At 39.0% G+C, this 17,842-nt stretch overlaps 1 protein-coding gene across 20 annotated transcripts in view; it reads left to right on the plus strand.

Moving 5' to 3' along the window:
- The window catches only part of RHOBTB1 (Rho related BTB domain containing 1), a 132,563-nt gene that overhangs the window by 91,987 nt on the left and 22,734 nt on the right, over positions 1–17,842 (plus strand). For 19 of the 20 annotated variants that reach the window (XM_054435798.2, XM_054435789.2, XM_054435785.1 and 16 more), the window contains one exon: positions 17,014–17,199. The exons of the other annotated variant lie outside the window; for it this stretch is intronic. In XM_054435798.2, the coding sequence (XP_054291773.1) occupies positions 17,014–17,199 (186 nt within the window). The remainder of the gene's footprint in view (positions 1–17,013; positions 17,200–17,842) is intronic. 20 annotated transcript variants of the gene reach the window in all.

Genomic DNA, 17,842 nt, shown 5'->3' on the forward strand with positions numbered 1-17,842 from the left:
GATTTTATTAGTTAAGTACTCCAAGCCCATGAATTACTCCTTGGTATTGAGTTAAGCATTTCTGAAGATTCTTCTATTTCTCCAAGCCAGTAGCTCTCTGAACAGACTTTTATTGTCATTTATCTATGTGGCCTAAAATAATGAATAAACTGCTGAAAGAGTTTGCCCTATTCCCAGGAATTATTTCACACACTGAAAGAGTCTGTGACTTAGACCACTTTTTTTCAAGGGGACTCAGAAAGAGAGTTATGGAAGCAAAACACGATTGTAATGTCCCCTTGGTAACAAGGACTTTTGAACTTAATATCCTACATCATAGATAGTTTTCTTTTCCTTGAATTTCCTGGATTTTTTTTCTTTCTGTTATGTTCTTGATTGTTACCTTAGGTGCCATTTTGCTTTTTTCTTTTGTCCAATTGTTCTACATGTAAAAATAACAGTTATAAATGAACCTGCTTGTAACTGCTGGGCAGTCAGGTTTGTAACACCTATGGTTTTGAGGAAGCTTGATTTGATGACTTTAGGCAGTGTAAGGATAAATACAGTAGATTTCAAAGGACTTTTTTATATCCCCACTTCTAAAACAGTGTCGTGAAAATGATGAGCCTGATGATGAGTTAATGGAAATATTTGGGTTTAGAATCTAGAAACTATTTCAACAGCTCAGTGGTTTGTTGCCACTAGAAATTTATGCATTTGTCAATACCTGTGAAAAAATAACAGAAAAAAAAAGAGAAAACAACAACAATGAAATGTATTCATTTCAAACAATGAAATCTAACATGACCCCTCAGCATAAAGCTGGTGCGGTGGTAATAAAAGGGCTGCTTCATTATCTTGTGAGATTCGTGCATAGCATTTATTTAATGGCACAATGGCCTTCGTAGATCCACACTGGGCCCCGTCCAGCTCCCTGACATAGCTGGAGTCATTTTACAATACAACATGCCATACCTGCGTGTGTTCCCTCCCAACAAAAATAAGCTGCTCTTTCCTGTGACTCCATCGGTTCAAAGTGCATTGTTTTGCTCCCTTGTCTGTAACATTTGGTTCTGTCAACTGTAACCCATTATCCCTTTGATAGAAACAGGAAGTGCTCCCCCAAGCCAAGTTTGATTCTCTGAGCAACATAGAGGGGCTTCAGGAACACTCCTGTGTTTCTGGCCACGTTCTCCTTAGGGCCTTGCTTTGTGTGCATGTTTGTACCTTGTATTTCCTCTGCCTTTTCCAATTCCTCACAGCCTCCAGGTGTCCTGACACAGACCCCACCTCTAGTTAAAGAACAGAAACCAGAGCTCCTCTCTCTTGCACTCCAGCATCTTTCTGTAAATGCTAAATATGTAATATCACATTGACGTAATGCCAAAAAGTTACATTTTTATGGAAAAAACTGAGAGAAGTAGGAGTTTTTTTATTCACTATAGGTCCCTGACCAGTATATTTCCCTGCTCTGAGAGAGCTGTTTAATTTCTTAATGACTTCAAGTTTTACCTTTATATCATTCGTGAAGGAGAGGAATCATAATTATAGCTTTTACAAACCTTTTCTGTTTTTGCAAAATTTGTTTGTTTTGCAAACCTGTTTTGTGACTGACATTTTTACTATACTTAGTGAGAATTACAATTCAGTGGGATGTACTCAGACATAAACTTTGAGACATATGAAATACATTCCCTATACTTGGAAATGTATTTGAAACCTTTTTAAAATAATTAATTTGATTCTTGTGGTGACAGTGAGAGAAGCCAGATTTAAACCAACATGTCTTAGACCTTGCCTTCGGTTTCCTCTGCTTCATAGCAAAAGGTAGTTAATAAGTTGCCCCTCAAACATTCTTTGGCATGGACAAGCTCTAGTTTGCAGAGAGAATTCTGTGGGATGAGGAGTTGTCAGTGGTAGGCAGTTGGCCTACTTGAATTTGCAGTGTTCCTGATGTGGTATAACCATAGTGTTATTGCTCTCTTATGATTTAAATGGAACTATTCTACCCATTTTGTTGCCAATTATAATAAAAGCTCCAATTTTTCAAAAGCCTACTGTGTGCCAGTCAACACATTAGGTGCTTTGCCAACATTAGTTAATCCTTTCAAGAACCGTAGGAGGCAGAAATGATCTTGGTGCTACCATTGAGTAAAAGGTTGAGTTCTTTTACTACAATAAATTTGCCCAACAAGTGAGTCTCAGAGGCAGATTCAAAGCCACTCTGCCTGACTCCTGGCTCTCACTCTTTCCACTATGCCAAGCTACCTCAACCTACTGGGACCCTACATTGGTGAGCTGGATTTCTATTTGCTCTTTTGGATTTGTGCAAAGATTGGAACTAGAAGAGATTTCAAAAGGTCATCTGAATGACCCCATGTCTTCAGGAAGGGAAATCATCCATCTATCCAAAAAAAAGTATTGATAGGAGCCCTTCTATTCCGTGGAGATGAAGGAAACAGAGTAGCATGAGTGTTGTAACACTCTGCACTTTGAAATCTGTCGACCCTCTCTTCCCTGGAGTGAATAACTCCAGCTCTCTTATGGCCTTTTTCCCACCACCTACTTTATATCCACTTTTGGATGAACTTTTGAAGCTCTTTTCTGGATCTTTTAAAATGTCAGGAACAAAACCGTACATAGTAACCGTGACTTTGATCAGCTGCTCTTTTTTGGCAAGGAAAGTGCCTCTTCTTAAAGGGATGTCGCTCAACTCCAGAGTTGTCTCCTAGAGCTCTTATAAGAATGAAATGTCCACATTTAGGGACTTAGCACTGAAAATATAGACAAACAGGATGGGCTCTGCCTTTATCAGGAATCTGGCCCTTCAGTCCCTGTATTAGTCAGTTCTTACACTGGTAATAAAGACGTATTTGAGACTAGGTAATTTATAAAGAAAAAGAGGTTTAATGGACTCACAGTTCCATGTGGCTGGGGAGGCCTCACAATCATGGCAGAAGGCAAAGGAGGAGCAAAGTCACATCTTACATGGTGGCAGGCAAGAGAGAGAGCATGTACAGGGGAACTGCCCTTTATGAAGCCACCAGATCTCATGATACTTATTCACTGTCATGAGAATAGCATGAGAAAGACCTGCCCTCATGATTCAATTACCTCCCACTGGGTCCCTCCCATGACATGTGAGAATCATGGGGGCTACAATTCGAGATTTGGGTGGGGACACAGCCAAACCATATCAGTCCCTTTTGTCTAGTCACACATAGGGAAATAATTGCAGATTCTATTGTTTTTTTTTCCCCTAGAAAATTTCCTTCACTGATCTGTCTGCAGGTCAGAGAACCTTCAGACACTGAATAAAGCCTATGTTGCTGACAGTGATAACAACAACTACAGTTTAATCAGGGTGCCCCATGCACCAGGCCTGTGCTACGTGCTGCATGTGTCCTGTCCTGCTTCATTCTTGTGGCGAGCCTGCAAAATAGGCTCATTTCACAGTTGGAGAAACAGGCACAAAAAAGGGCCAAGGTCAGACAGCCAGGACAGAGTGCAGCTGGACTTTCCTCTTGAATCTGTCTGACTCCAAAGCCCATATCTTCCCCATCCACCATGCTGTTGTAGTTTGTGATGATGATGGATGACAAAATTACTTGAAATTTCCTCCTGGTACAGTCTGAATCTTACACAGTACTGTGTGGACCCTGAAGACCGGCACTCACCATCTATTAACAGCTCTGATATCCCAGTGTTCCTCTTAAATTCTTTATTCCACAGCAAGTAACTTAATTCTATGCATCCATTAAGTAGCTGAGCATGAGTCCTTTTGCTTTCAGTAAAAATGATACATCCAAGCAAACTTTCTGAGAGTGAATGGGAATCTTGGCATGTTTTCCCCAAATCATTTAACTAAAATATTCATAACCACTGTACTTGCCCTTATCCCCAGCAATTTCTGGGCTTATTTTGAGTCCAGTTGGAACCCATATATTATATAGTTTATTCTTACACACTGATTTTACTCAAACGTTGTTGGTTCCTATGAGAAGTAAAGTACATGTTTTAAATAATAACATTAATCAGAGCTATGGTTTCTGTATGTCAGTTTCATGTTGAAGTTACCTGTAATCAGACATGAATGAACACACCCCATTCTCAATGCACAGTTGAGGCCCTTTAAATAATTCAGGACTGTAGTGACTGGTATTTGTATCTTTGCCTGGGATTGGTTGTGCTTGTGTTTTATGGCAAGGGAAAAAGTAAGGATCAGTGAGTGTGTCTAGATAGAGCATTTTGAGTTAGCTCTTAATGTTCATAGCACATTCTAAAAGCTGGGCCAGAAATAACATTGTAATAATGATGTTAGGATGGCAAACAGCCCGTTGCACAGTGAAACTTCAAGTGGACCAGGAGGTGGACCAGGGCCAGGACTAGGGCATACTGAGAGAGTCACTCGCCTTGGGCATAAAATGTAAATAATAATAATCTTAAAAAGACAGGATCACAATTGCTGTTTTTGTTTTTGTTTTTTTCCTTCTGCCTCAGACACAATATGGCACTGTTACTGATGCTGACTTTATTTAAAATTTTGATACTTTGTCCACCATGGATTTTTTTGCCTTAATTTGAATTTTTTTTTTTTTTTTTTTTTGAGAAAGAGTCTCTCACTATTGCCCAGGCTGGTGTGCAGTGGCACAATCTTGGCTTGCTGCAACCTACGTCTCCCAGGTTCAAGTGATTCTCCTGCCTCAGCCTCCCGAGTAGCTAGGATTACAGGTGCCCACCACCACACCCAGCTAATTTTTTGTATTTTTAGTAGAGCTGGGGTTTCATTATGTTGGCCAGGGTGGTCTCAAACTTCTGACCTTGTGATCTGCCCGCCTTGGCTTCCCAAAGTGCTGGGATTACAGGCGTGAGCTACCATGCCCAGCCTGAATTTTTTTTTTTAAGTATTATCTGGATCACTGAAGTTTTTTTGGTACCCTCTTACATTTTGCACTTGAAGAAGTGCTTCATTTTCTTCACTCAAGTCCTGGCCCTAATGGCAGACTTTATAAATAGATAGCAAAGTAACTAAGGGAAGAAAGTTAGTAATGCATGTGCTTTTTATGGAAAAGTAATCCAAACCACACTTTTAAATATATGGTACCAAGAGGTCTTGAAAAATTATTACTGGTTGTGTCTTAAAGACATTCAGTTCAGTGTGCTGCTATAACAAAAAGAACTAAAAATTGCTCAGGTTATAGAAAAAAGTAGAAAGGCATGAAAGAAAAGCAGCAATTTGAACCAAGAGATAGAAATAGTTGTTCCCTAAGAGGTTAGGTTAAAACTGTTAGCTCTCCTATTTGAACAGAGCAGTCATTCGGATGTAAGAGTTCTGGAAGAGGTGAATCAGCCCATTTTAGCCAGTACCTAGATGACTCTGAGGCAGATGGTCCTCTGGCCCCACTTTGGTAAACACCATCCTGGAATTTTCTGATACTCATTACCAAACCTCAGCCAGAAGGGAAGAATCTTTGACGATTAGAGTGAGAGCTTTTGAGTAAGGGACACCAAGCAAAAAAGAGCACATACTGTGTGATTCCATTTCTGTAACATCCTAGAAAATGCAATCTAATCTATAGTGACAGAAAGTAGATCACTGGTTTCCTAGAGAAGAGGTTGGAGGGGAGGGATGGATCACAAAGGAACATAAGGAAATTTTAGGGGTGATGGAAATGTTTGCCATTTTGATCATGATGGTGGTTCATGGGGAATATGTATGTCAAAATTAATCAAATTAAACAATAAATATGCAAATTTGGTATTTTCCATTATATCTCAATAAAAATTCTTCAAGAAGAGAAATAGGCCAGGTGCAATGGCTCACGCCTATAATCCCAGCACTCTGGGAGGCTGAGGCAGGTGGATCACTTGAGGCTAGGTGTTTGAGATCAGCCTGGCCAACATGGTGTAGCCCCATCTCTACTAAAAATACAAAAAATTAGCCAGGTGTGGTGGCTACTCGGGAGGTTGAGGTGGGAGAATCACCTGAGTGTGGGAGGTGGAGGCTGCAGTGAGCTAGGATTGCACAACTGTACTATAGCCTGGGAAACAGAGCAAGACCCTGTCTCAAAAAAAAAGAAAAGAAAAGAAATATCCTTATGGACAAAGTAGTCTATGATATATGAAGAAAGGTTTGCGTGTTAGACTATATATGTTTTAATTATTTATGGAACTTTAAGTTAGTCTCGTTGAAAACATAAATCACTATGTGGACTTAAAAAAAATGGAACCAGATCCTTAATAGCTGAATATAACCCTGAAACTAAGGATGGGACACTGTCATACTGTCACACAAAATCATACTGGTTCCCTTTTCTCAGAGATAGAACCCCCCTGCCTCAGTGGCTCATAGTCTGACCCAGGGGCCTGTTTCTCAGCTTGTGGTTATGTTTATATCTTTTTCTAACAAGAAACGTTTCACCAGATACCCTGTGATAGCCAAATAGAGAACACCACGTTCTGTGAAAGTTTTCTGTTTCTTCATCAAATAGTAACAATTTTGTCTTTTGTAGCTGGTTCGTTCTGGAACTGGTGAACATGGTGGTAATCTCTGGGAGCATGCATGTGACCTCCATTTTGTACCCAGTCACTCTGACTGGAAATTGGGTGCTGAGCTGAGTGATCAAGTGCGTCCTCTCACTGGGGTTGGTTACTAGATTCATGGGCATGAGACTCCATTCTTATTTGTTTCTCTGGATTGAATCCCAGCCTGCCTTCCCAGCCTCCTGTCTTGGTCCAGACATAACAAAGTATTTGCAGTTCTGTGCCCTTTGTACCCTCCAGGCCCACAAACATGCATTATGTTAGAATTTAGGCCCCTATCCCACCTATTCTCAAGCTAGCTAATCACTACTTATATGCTAAGAATTAGAACAAGTGTCACGTACTCCTAGAATTCCTCTCTGCACTCTTCCCACCCTCTCTGTCACCTTCGGAATCCAGGTGAGGTGTCTCTCCTTATGTTCCCATAGGACACCTTTGCAAATCCCTATTGTAGCAATAACTGTATTGTGGGAAAATTGGCTCCTTAATTTTCTCCCATTCCCCTTATCCTATTATCCTAGTATATTTAGGACAGAGATTTTGTCTTTCTATTCTCTATCCCCAATACGTGGGCCTGATGTCTTGTAGGAGCTTGATCAATGTTAGTTGAATGAGTTGACAAATCTCTCATGTGTTCCAGGATCTTCTAAGGCATAGACAAGGAAATAGTCTTATAACAAATGCCAAATTATTTTACTAAGTTGAATTTTATATGTGCCCTTTTATAATAAGAATAACAAGTGATGGATCAACCTGCAGGTGATGAAGATGGAAAATACTGGCACTTAGCCTCTCCTTAGTGAATTAGCAAACGGAAAGATCAGCTGCCCCCAGGAGAAAAAGGAGAAAGTTACACTCAGCCACACCCTCAAATCCTCCCTTGTTTTCCCCAAGTTTTTGGATTTGTAAATTTTTTTGGTAATGTCTTTCGTGAATGAATATTCTTAAACAGCGAATTACTTGTATGAATAATAACGCTTTTCCAGTTATAGGTTGTTTCTCCTCTGGGTATCATTTTCAAGATCTTTATAAGAATAATTTTTAAGAATAATTATATAGAGAAACATTTTTTAATCCATTTGCCTAAAGATGAGAGCATTAAGTAGAACAATTAAAGGTGGATTATTGCTGTTATGTGATCATCCAAAACAAACAGATACATGTTAGACTACATGCATACAAATAATTCAAAAAATTAAATCTATGGTGGAAGTTTAGGGATTCTGTACTAAAGAACTCAAGCATAGAATTGCAGTGAAGCTGAATCATCTGGCGCACAGAAAATACATGTACCATTCTCTGTGCCACCCTCGGCCTGCTGTCCCACACTGTCCTTCCCGCTCTGAACTGGTACATCTTGTATTCTACCCAGAATGAAAAAACAGAAGAGCTGGGATTCCTATGCCTGACCCAGCCTTGTCCCCAGGAAGAAATTGTCCTTGGAAAGCGGAGTGCCAAATGAGATAGCAACAGGGCTTGATTGATGCCTGGGGCTCACCCATGTGCCAGGGCCAGGAAGGATTTTGGCTGCTGCCCAAGCACCAGTCACATGGCTGGGTTCTTTGTGGCTCAGCCCAGAAAAGCACTGATGGGCCCAAGAGGGTCCACAGGAGTGTGATTAATGAGGCCACTGCAATGGGCAAAGAGAAAAAGGAATATATGCATTGTTCAGTACATTAATGTCTTATGTTCTGCGTTCCTTTTACTTTTTTTCTATTACTGCTTAATAACAGGAAGCTTGACAAGTTGGGTCAAATACAACTAAATGTGTTGACTTTTCATGACGAAAGAAGAAAAGAAAACATCAGTTTGTGATGTGTTTATGCTGGAACTTTCTGATGAAGAAATATATTCCCGCCCATACAGTTTTTCCTTTTGAAGTAGGTGGTGAAAAGAAAGAGACTGTTAAATAATTCTGCATATCTTCAGTGGATAATTCTGTTACCTATCTTTCAGCTATTCCATATCAATAAAGGACACAGCTGGTAATCGAAAAGGAAAGGATCTCTTGATGAAAGTGTTCTGCCATTCTTATTAAAGTCAACATACAAGATACATTCTTGGTGATTTTTGAACCCATAATTATATTTGTCTGATAATAATTGGCACTTAACAGTTTATAGAACACTTTCACTGATATTTTCCTTAGTGAATCTTAACAACAATTCTACCAGTAATTTCTAATATTGGCCATGATTAGACTTTCAAAATTAGTCCACCACTTTATTCTCCCCCGAAAATGCCTCTGCCCCCAGCCTAGAGAGAATAAGTCAGAAGGAAGAAGTTCTGAATTGCAGACACAGAAAGCACATTAGTGAATTCTTTTTTCAATTTATCATCTTGACTATCCTTTTAGTGATTTGTTTGTTTTGTGTGTTTTTTAAAAAGCAAGATGGTCTGTGCAATAGAGGGCTTTCTTAAGCCTTAATTCTGTTGTAACTTACCTGGAATTAATCCTGAAAGTAACATGTCCATGTCTTTACATTTCCTTTGCTTCTGGAGATAATCTAATTCCTGGAAGAAATTATTAATGCATTATTATTCTGGTGTTATGAAATTATCCAATTACATGGGGTAAAGAGATTTTTTAGAGAAATTCAAATAATTAAAATATATAGATATTAACCGGTTAACCTCTGCTGTATACCAGAGGTATTACATGGCAGTCTTTCAGCATTAACAGTCTGAAGAACTGTAATGGCTCACATTATATTTTCGTTCTTTATTAAAGTTTCAAGTGATTCTCTAACTTACTTTAATCCTAAATTCATCTTTTTTAGACTTTGAGTCTGCACACACATTTGTATATGCAGGTTTTACTTTCTGATATCCATAAGGCCTTTAAATTTAATAAAAATTAATTGAGGGCCTGTTTCCTTACACTGTGTGCGCACAATGAGAGAGAAACTAATAGGAACAGTACAAAATCCCTGAAAATGACCTCATAGTATGGTGGAAAAGACAGCTACATAAACCATTACAATTCAGTGTTAACAATGCTGAACTAAAGGTGTCAGTTCCCAGAACAGGGAAGCAAAAATAAATAGCTCAGGAAAAAGCTTAGCATTATTCTGAACTATTTTGGTTCACATCACACATCTGGTCCTCAGGCTATACCTTCAGCGTGTGTATACAGAATGCAGCCACTTCCACCTGCAGGGAACCCCTCCCAGGCTCAGCAGAGTCACCATCCTCTCTCTCGGAATTCTTACCTCTTAATTGGTCCTCTGCTTCTTCCTGCCTTTCCCTCCCTATCCCCTGACCCTCCCAGTCCTCTCCCACTCTTACCTTGCCACCAGTTTAGTCCATTCTCATTAAAGCAATGGACTGACACTGTTCAAACATAAATTATATCATGACGTTCTGCTCAAAGACTTCAGTTTCCCCTCACGACTGTGCTCCAGCAGAATGGCATGGTCCCTTCCTCCAGGAGGGCACCACAGGCAGGCTCCTACCTCGGGCCTTTGTTCTAGCTGTTTCCTCTTCTGCTAGGTTCTTCCCCCAGACACTGGCATACTGACTCCCTCCCTTCCCCCAGGGCTTCTGGACATGTCACCTTCTCAGCGAGGCCTTCCCTAGCCACCTCATTTTCAACAGCAATTTTTGCTCCCCGATATCTCTGTCCCCTTTCCCTGCTTTATTTTCTAATTAGCACTTAGCACTACCTATTTTAAATATTTTTCTTCTTTATTGTCTGTCTTCACTAGAATGTGAACATAATGAGGACAAGTGTGACAAGGACAGCAGTTTGTGTCTTTTACTAATCACTCTATCCCCAATGCCTAGAAGAGTGCCTGGTACACAGTAGGTTCTCAGTTACTATTTCTGCAAGAAATGATTAGATGGTTGATGAATAATACTGGGTAAGTGACTTGCCCATTCCTGATACCTTTACTGAATCAAAGAGAGTTGCCAAGGAGGCTGGGTAGAGTCCCTTTGTCATCGTGGTCAAATGATCGTGCTGGTTCACCCAGTTTGGTCTCAGAAGAGTCGGGGAGGTTAATCCCAGAGACCTCCCATATAGCACAGTAGCTGACACTGAAGTTTTCTTATTTGTGCAACTTGCCCTCAGAAGAAAACATGAAAGGTATAGGAAGGAAGTTCCTCAGTCATTTAGCTTCAGGGAATGCCAAAGAGGAATGTGAACTCCAGATGGAGTTGAAAGAGAGTTTATTACCACAATTTCGCCTTCGTCTGTTTAACAAGCCTTCTTTACTTCAGTGCCTCCTGCATTCGTTGACCAGGAGTTAAGTAAGACTGTTTAAGCTGTTTCTTTTAATAAATTATTTGTGCTTCACGCAATTTCACATGCATTCAACTTCTGATGATTGTGTGAGGTGTAAGAATAAACTAACAGGAGTATGATTTGCCAAGTATAGAAAATGAGATTTTGAGTGGAAAATGGCCTGATTTCATTGGATGATAACCCACAACCTTGTTTGGCAAGGCCTTTGCCCCCTATGATATTTGTACTATGATCGTAAAACCAACCATTTCTAAGACTCAAGTATTAGGTTGGTGCAAACATAATTGCGGTTTTTGCCATTGCTTTCAATATTATCTACTTTAGGGTTTGGTGGCATTGCTGGGATGTTGATGTGACTTCCCTGCACTTAAGAGCATGCATTGCTTTGGCCCCACTTTCAGAGGGTGGTGGAAGACTGGTTTAAAATATTGCTTCCTACTAAACATGCAGATATGGGCTTGGAAAAAAATAGTTGCACATGCTAATCACTCACAAATCTGGATATATTTCAGGATGTTTTGACAGTTTTCCCCACATAACATCTGTACTTAAGAAGCCTCACGCTATTGGTAAAGTATTAACTTGATTTCTCTGCTCACATCCAGGGCGCTGCATGGTTCTGCCCTGCTATCCCCAGATCCCCTGCCAGGCGCTCCCCTACAGGCCTCTCCATCCTCCATGAGTATGAGCTTACACGGCCATTCATCTCCTGGTGGTTATGTGCACCATCACTGACAACTCCCTCTGCATCTCATACACACTGGGCTGCTCCCCTACTAAAATTTTCCAAAGCCACGTGTTACACATTCCTTTTCTCTGCCATGCTCCCAGCTGTTTTGTGCTGTTTTGATCTGTCTGTTTGCATAGCCCTGTCAGACTATATGCATGAAAGATATGTTGTCGACATGAATGGTTTTGAAAATGTTTCTGTAAAGAACCTACCTCAGTTACCAGCAGGGAAAAAGAAGCTTGAAGCCCCAAAGAAGGAGGTCAGACACTCCTACTTGAATCTTTGCCAGAGGGGGACTCATGCACAGTGACAAAGAAAAGAAGCCCATTAAAATGTGACCACAATGTCTGTCCATATACTGGATATGGGGAGTCTCTCCTAAAAAAATAAGTAATAATAGTCAATGATGACATATAAAGAGGTAGGATCCTACCACGAAACAAAAGAATTTGTACAAATGTACATTGAAAGGAGATACTTCAAGCAGAACTTGGGTAAATATAATTATTAGCGGTCAGGCGCAGTGGCTCATGCCTGTAATCCCAGCGCTTTGCGAAGCCGAGGTGGGAAGATCACAAGGTCAGGAGTTCAAGACCAGCCTGGCCAACATGGTGAAACCCCATCTCTACTAAAAATACAAAAAATTAGCCAGGCATGGTCATGCACCTGTAACCCCAGCTACTCGGGAGGCTGAGGCAGGAGAGTTGCTTGAACTCGGGAGGTGGAGGTTGCAGTGAGCCGAGATTGAGCCACTTCACTCCAGCCTGGGCAACAGAGCAAGACTCCATCTCAAAAAAAAAAATTATATGTATATGTATATAATTGTTAGCTTATTCTTGGTCACCGAGTGTTAGTGTATCAAGAGACCCAACCAGACTCAGACAAACTGGAGAAGGCATTTGGCTGTCCCACTCACAGCTTTCTGGAGAACTTGGTGGAGTCCACTGTCCTTCTCATTGCCCGTAAAATTGACCTGATCTGAAGCTTCTAGATAAAAAGATAAAGTCAGAATTATTCTTTCACTTAACCAGGTAAGAAAACCCAAGGCCCACAGCTCCTCAGCTGGATGATAGTGGCAAAATAAATGAGACTAGAAAAGGAAAGTCAAACTAAGAAGACAGTACTTTTGTGACAGGAAAGAACTTAGAAGAAAATTCATTTAACAATAAAAGTTTGTTATTGATTATCAATTCTTTTCCGACCATGTCTTCAAAGGATGAATCTGGTATTTCAGATTGGAAAAAAAGTTAAGCTTCTGGTTGCTTCTCCGATCTTTTCCCACCAACTCTGCTATATTTGACGGTAGACATTATAAAGACAGTCTCTGAGAACATGTGTGGTATTTTGCTGTTCAAAGTCTAGCTAGGGCCAAGATATGTGGGTAAGATGCACTTTTTTTGGATTTTTTTTCTTTAATCCTCCAACAAAGATTGGTCCCAACTTTGCATGTACTCCTTATGTTATTCAAATATCCTTGCCAATCTTTCACATGCTATCTTTGGCCAGTGTTCCCCTAGAAAGATAACTGAAAAAAAAATATGCTTTTTTTGTTTGTTTAATATCTGAAGTGAAACTGATGCAGCTGAGCTTGGCTTTATCAGCTCAGGCATTTTTGGATGACTTGGTCTCTCTGATTCACTCCCACTCCTCTATGAAACAAGATCTCCAATTGTTTCAACATTTCCATTTATTTAAGATTGTTTTTTATTTGACTAGTCAAAACATTATTTCATGGACATTATTTGATGTGTTAGTACCCAGCGAAATTTTTATATTGATATTTTCTCCTTAGAAAGAAGAAGTCATTTTTCCCTAAGATATAAACATTCCATGGGCAAGGGCAAGCAACTAAGACCATATATCCTTAAGTCCTTTGTAATTCTGGCTTTCTCTAATAAAACTGTTTAGCCCAGTGAAACATAAAATATTTAATAAAAGTAAGTACAATAAACGTTCCAAACTCCTTCCTACACCTTCTCAGTATTCAGGTTCTGGAGTTTACAATCTCATGTACCCTGTACTCTGCCTCTGCATTCTTGAATTCTTATGCTTTCTACCCCAAATATCCGTAGGATTCCATTTAAATCCTATTTGATCCTTTTTACAGCTGAAACAGGACCCCTGAGGTCATTTCTAGACTAACCCTACTGCCTGATATGTGAGAATGTCCTCATCACACTCACCACTCCCAATTATTTTTAAACTGACTCTTCAAAGTTAAAAAATGTAACAGAGCCATAGAAATAGAAATGCTAGGACTTGCCTGTTTCTTTTTATCTTTCAGAGGAATGGTATTTTTTAAACACAAGCTTATGTCAGACATTGAACAGTCTCCACATGGGAATGAATGTTTTGATTAAAAGTTATTTAATATCTCTAGTTCCTTGGCATTCTGCCTAAAGCTGGAGATATTCTTAGCTGCAGGTCTTGTGCCTTCTTTGACTAGATTAAAAAAAAATGGCTCGAAATCTAGAGGGAATAAATGGCATTCTGTAAATAGTTACTTGATTGTATATGTGTTTATATCACAGAGGATACTGATGTGTTGAGAATTAGGAATTAGAAAAGAATATTGGTAAGGAGAAATGCATCAAAGCAGCATCTTTCTATAGCTCTGTCACTGCGTCCATTGATTCCTAATGCTTAGCCTTTTGGTTAAACTTGGTTTTAGGGAGCTATGTTCATATGGCAGACCTTAAGAATAGAATTCTATGTAATCTTTATGTAAAGTTTTCTTAACTTGCATTTGTATTTAGATCAACAAGGGTTAACCACAAGACATTTAAGCATTGTGATACTTAAAATATGATCTTGGGCCGGTCGCAGTGGCTCACGCCTGTAATCTCAACACTTTGGGAGGCCGAGGTGGGTGGATCACCCGAGGTGGGGAGTTTGAGACCAGCCTGACCAACATGGAGAAACCCCATCTCTACTAAAAATACAAAATTAGCCGGGCATGGTGGCACATGCCTGTAATCCCAGCTACTCAGGAGGCTGAATCAGGGGAATTGCTTGAACCCAGGAGGCAGAGGTTGCAGTGAGCTGAGATCGTGCCATTGCACTCCAGCCTAGGCAACAAGAGCAAAACTCCATCTCAAAAAATAAATAAATAAAAAATAATCTTATTTTTAAACTGTTTTCAGTGTAAAATAATGAGCACAGATTCTCATAGCACCTAAATGTGAATATGAAAAAAAAGAAGACCTTTTTTTTGATATACAGATAGAATTTTGACTCAATAAGTTATTTTATCTTCAGAGGTAGTATTGCTCTCAGCACAACCTCTTTTCTTTAACTATCATTATTTTGAGGTGAAATATTTACAGGACATTGAATTATTTTTCCAGCTTTCCAATGGCATTTCATGCATTTAGATATTGATGTGACATAGTTAGAAGTTGGGCCCTCAGGACCTGTATTGTGTGATGGCATTGTGCTACTATCATCACAAGATTCCTTTTTTTTCAACCCCCAAGGTCCTGTCTGTACTTGTTTACGGGTCATCTGGATAGCAACTAGTATGTGTTCAATACCATGAGTGTTATCATGGTAACCTTGACAACCAAGCTAGCTCTGATTTCAAAACCTCACATGCTGTATCATAAAATTAGAGAACAGAATTGACATTTAGCTACATGTCTGTCATATAAATTAAGCTCTGAGAATGATTCCCCTTAGAGCCATGTGTCTTAATAGGGAAATAGAAGGCACCAATTAGAACTATTTTATACATATTATAACACATTTAGATGCTGGATTTCCTCAATTCTTTTTGCATAATTTTGAACCTCAGATATTCTCATTCTATTCTCACTGTGCCAAAATTCATGGTGGCTTTATTTTATGTTCAGGATGAAGCTTATAGCAGAGTTTCATCAGATACCTGATATAAATAGGATTATGAATAATAGAAAACTCAGCCCATAAAAAATGTAAAATTCAAAGCATTCTTGGCTTTACTGGATACTGTTATTTATGCTGATTGTAAGTAAGACTGAGCACAGAATATTTCACTAAGTAAATCAGAATCCCAAAGACAAGACATGTTTCCTTTTCATTTATATATTTATGCATATTTTCACTCATATCATCCCAGCATCCAAGAATCTTGATAGCTTTATTCAAGATGATTCTGAACATTCAGATTAATACATTCATCTACTTTAAGTCCTAGGTCCTCTTTTATAATTTGGAAATATTTTAATCTCAGGATTTTCTGCTCTATTTGTTGTGGTCTGGTGCAGCTTTTCTTGGATGTAAATTTAAAGACACAGCTTGTGAATTACATTTAATGTAAGCACCCTGCAGTTTTCTGCATTGCAAATGATTATTTTTAGAAATTTTGTGGTTGCCTGCATATATTTGTTTGTCTTCATTGATATGTAGGGGGGAAAGCTCATTAATGATTTAAAAGGAAGGTGTTTTGATTCATCGACTTGACTCTTCTCATTACATAAACAATAAAGGCAATAAATTAACATCTAATGAAATTATAAGAGTTTATTTCTGAATTTAGCCACAAGATAGTCTTGAATCCTTGGGCGTAACTTTTCTTATTCTTTATATCCTTTTGCCTCAATGTTTTGAAAGTCATCATTCAGCACATTTTAACCTAGAATGATGGTTTATAATTCCAATGAAAGATTCCTTTTAGCAGCTATTTATCAAACATCATAATTGGACAACTGTTTTGTAAAATAGTTCTTTGACTCCTAGAATGGTAAGTTATTATGTAAAAATGGATGACCCTTATGTCAAAATTTACTATAAAGCAGTTTTTCTTTTCCCCATATACCTGCTTTGTATCTCATGTAACATTTGAGAAATCTGCTTCCAATATTTTCTCATCTTGTTAGTCATCAATCTAATTCTTGCCTAGTTATATGTTAAATATTACCTTCTTGCCTTACTTAGTAAAGAGTCAAAATTCCCGCAAATTCAGGATTTTTCTTTTCGGAAACAGATAAGTGGCTATGCTGTCTACATGTGTGCATAAGTGGGAAGAAGGGCAGAAATCCTTCTGTGTATTTGCTGACTCTGTACAGCAAATACTTATTACATTTTCAGTAATGTTTAAATTGTTTGCTTTATCTCATTGGGATGAGTCATCATCACCTTTATGTTGTTTAAACTGGTGAAAGGTAGTTTGTATTATTTTCTTTTCTCTTGAAACTATTTCTTGTGATGAAGAGAAATAGTTCAGCATGTTGTGGTTCCAGGACTGAGACAAGTTTGGGTAATCATCTCTACCATAAAGTAACTTCATCGGAAACGTCAATGCATCAGCATTCTGCAGTGCAATATGGAAATGAACTGTTAGGCTGTGTTGGTGCTGGAATGTGGGGGCTTATCAGGCTGTTTGCATGACTCCAAGATGTTTTTTAATATCTGGTCCTTTTTTTTTTAATTGTGACGTGAGATGGCATTAGAAGGATGGGGTTTGGGAGGAACCATAATGGTAAAAAAAAAAAAATGTTAAAAGGCAATACAAGCTTCTTTTATGATTTCCTTTTAGGTCTGATGTTGTGGTCCTCTGTTTTTCAATCGCTAATCCCAATTCCCTAAATCATGTGAAAAGCATGTGGTATCCAGAAATCAAGCACTTTTGCCCTCGAACACCCGTTATCCTTGTTGGGTGCCAGCTCGATCTCCGCTATGCCGACCTGGAAGCTGTTAATCGAGCCAGGCGCCCGTTAGCAAGGTAAGCCAAGGGACTCAGTGTTTCCCTGTCCTGACCAAGTTAAAATTTACAGGCAGCAGGTGTCTCTGTAGCCTGGTGTTCTGCTCTTCAACACTCCTGGATCCCATCAATCAGCCATGGGCTTTAAGTCAGCCCATAAATCATGAGGAGTGTGCCCTGAGCCCTTCTAACAGGCACCATCCTCTCTGGTGTCAGAACTCATTTTTCTCAAATGATTGGACAGCACTTGAAGTAAATTCTGTAATTATGAAAGCATGTGATTAAAAGCACTTTGAAAAGTATAAAGTATTAGACAAAATGTTGGTTACTCATAATAATATCATCCTTGAAATTATAATTATTACAATACAATTAGTTAATACTTAGAGGTATCTGGGCCCCAGAGAACACCAGATTCATACAAACACACATATTGAAGTGTTTTTCATCTTCCTTGTATTCCTCAGTCCAACCTGTTACAGTATTTCATTCTCAAGATGACAGTGTCCACTTTTTGAAAATCATTCGGACCTATAGTTGCAAAACAAACAGCTACTACTTTTTAAATGTCTCTAGTGGTTATATTTTTAAGTGTCACAAATGTAAAATACAACTTGAAGGAGAATTTGTTTCACTATATATAAAATGTTGATATTGATTTTGG

Source organism: Pongo pygmaeus, chromosome 8 (genome assembly GCF_028885625.2).
Source record: "Pongo pygmaeus isolate AG05252 chromosome 8, NHGRI_mPonPyg2-v2.0_pri, whole genome shotgun sequence".
NCBI lineage: Eukaryota > Metazoa > Chordata > Mammalia > Primates > Hominidae > Pongo > Pongo pygmaeus.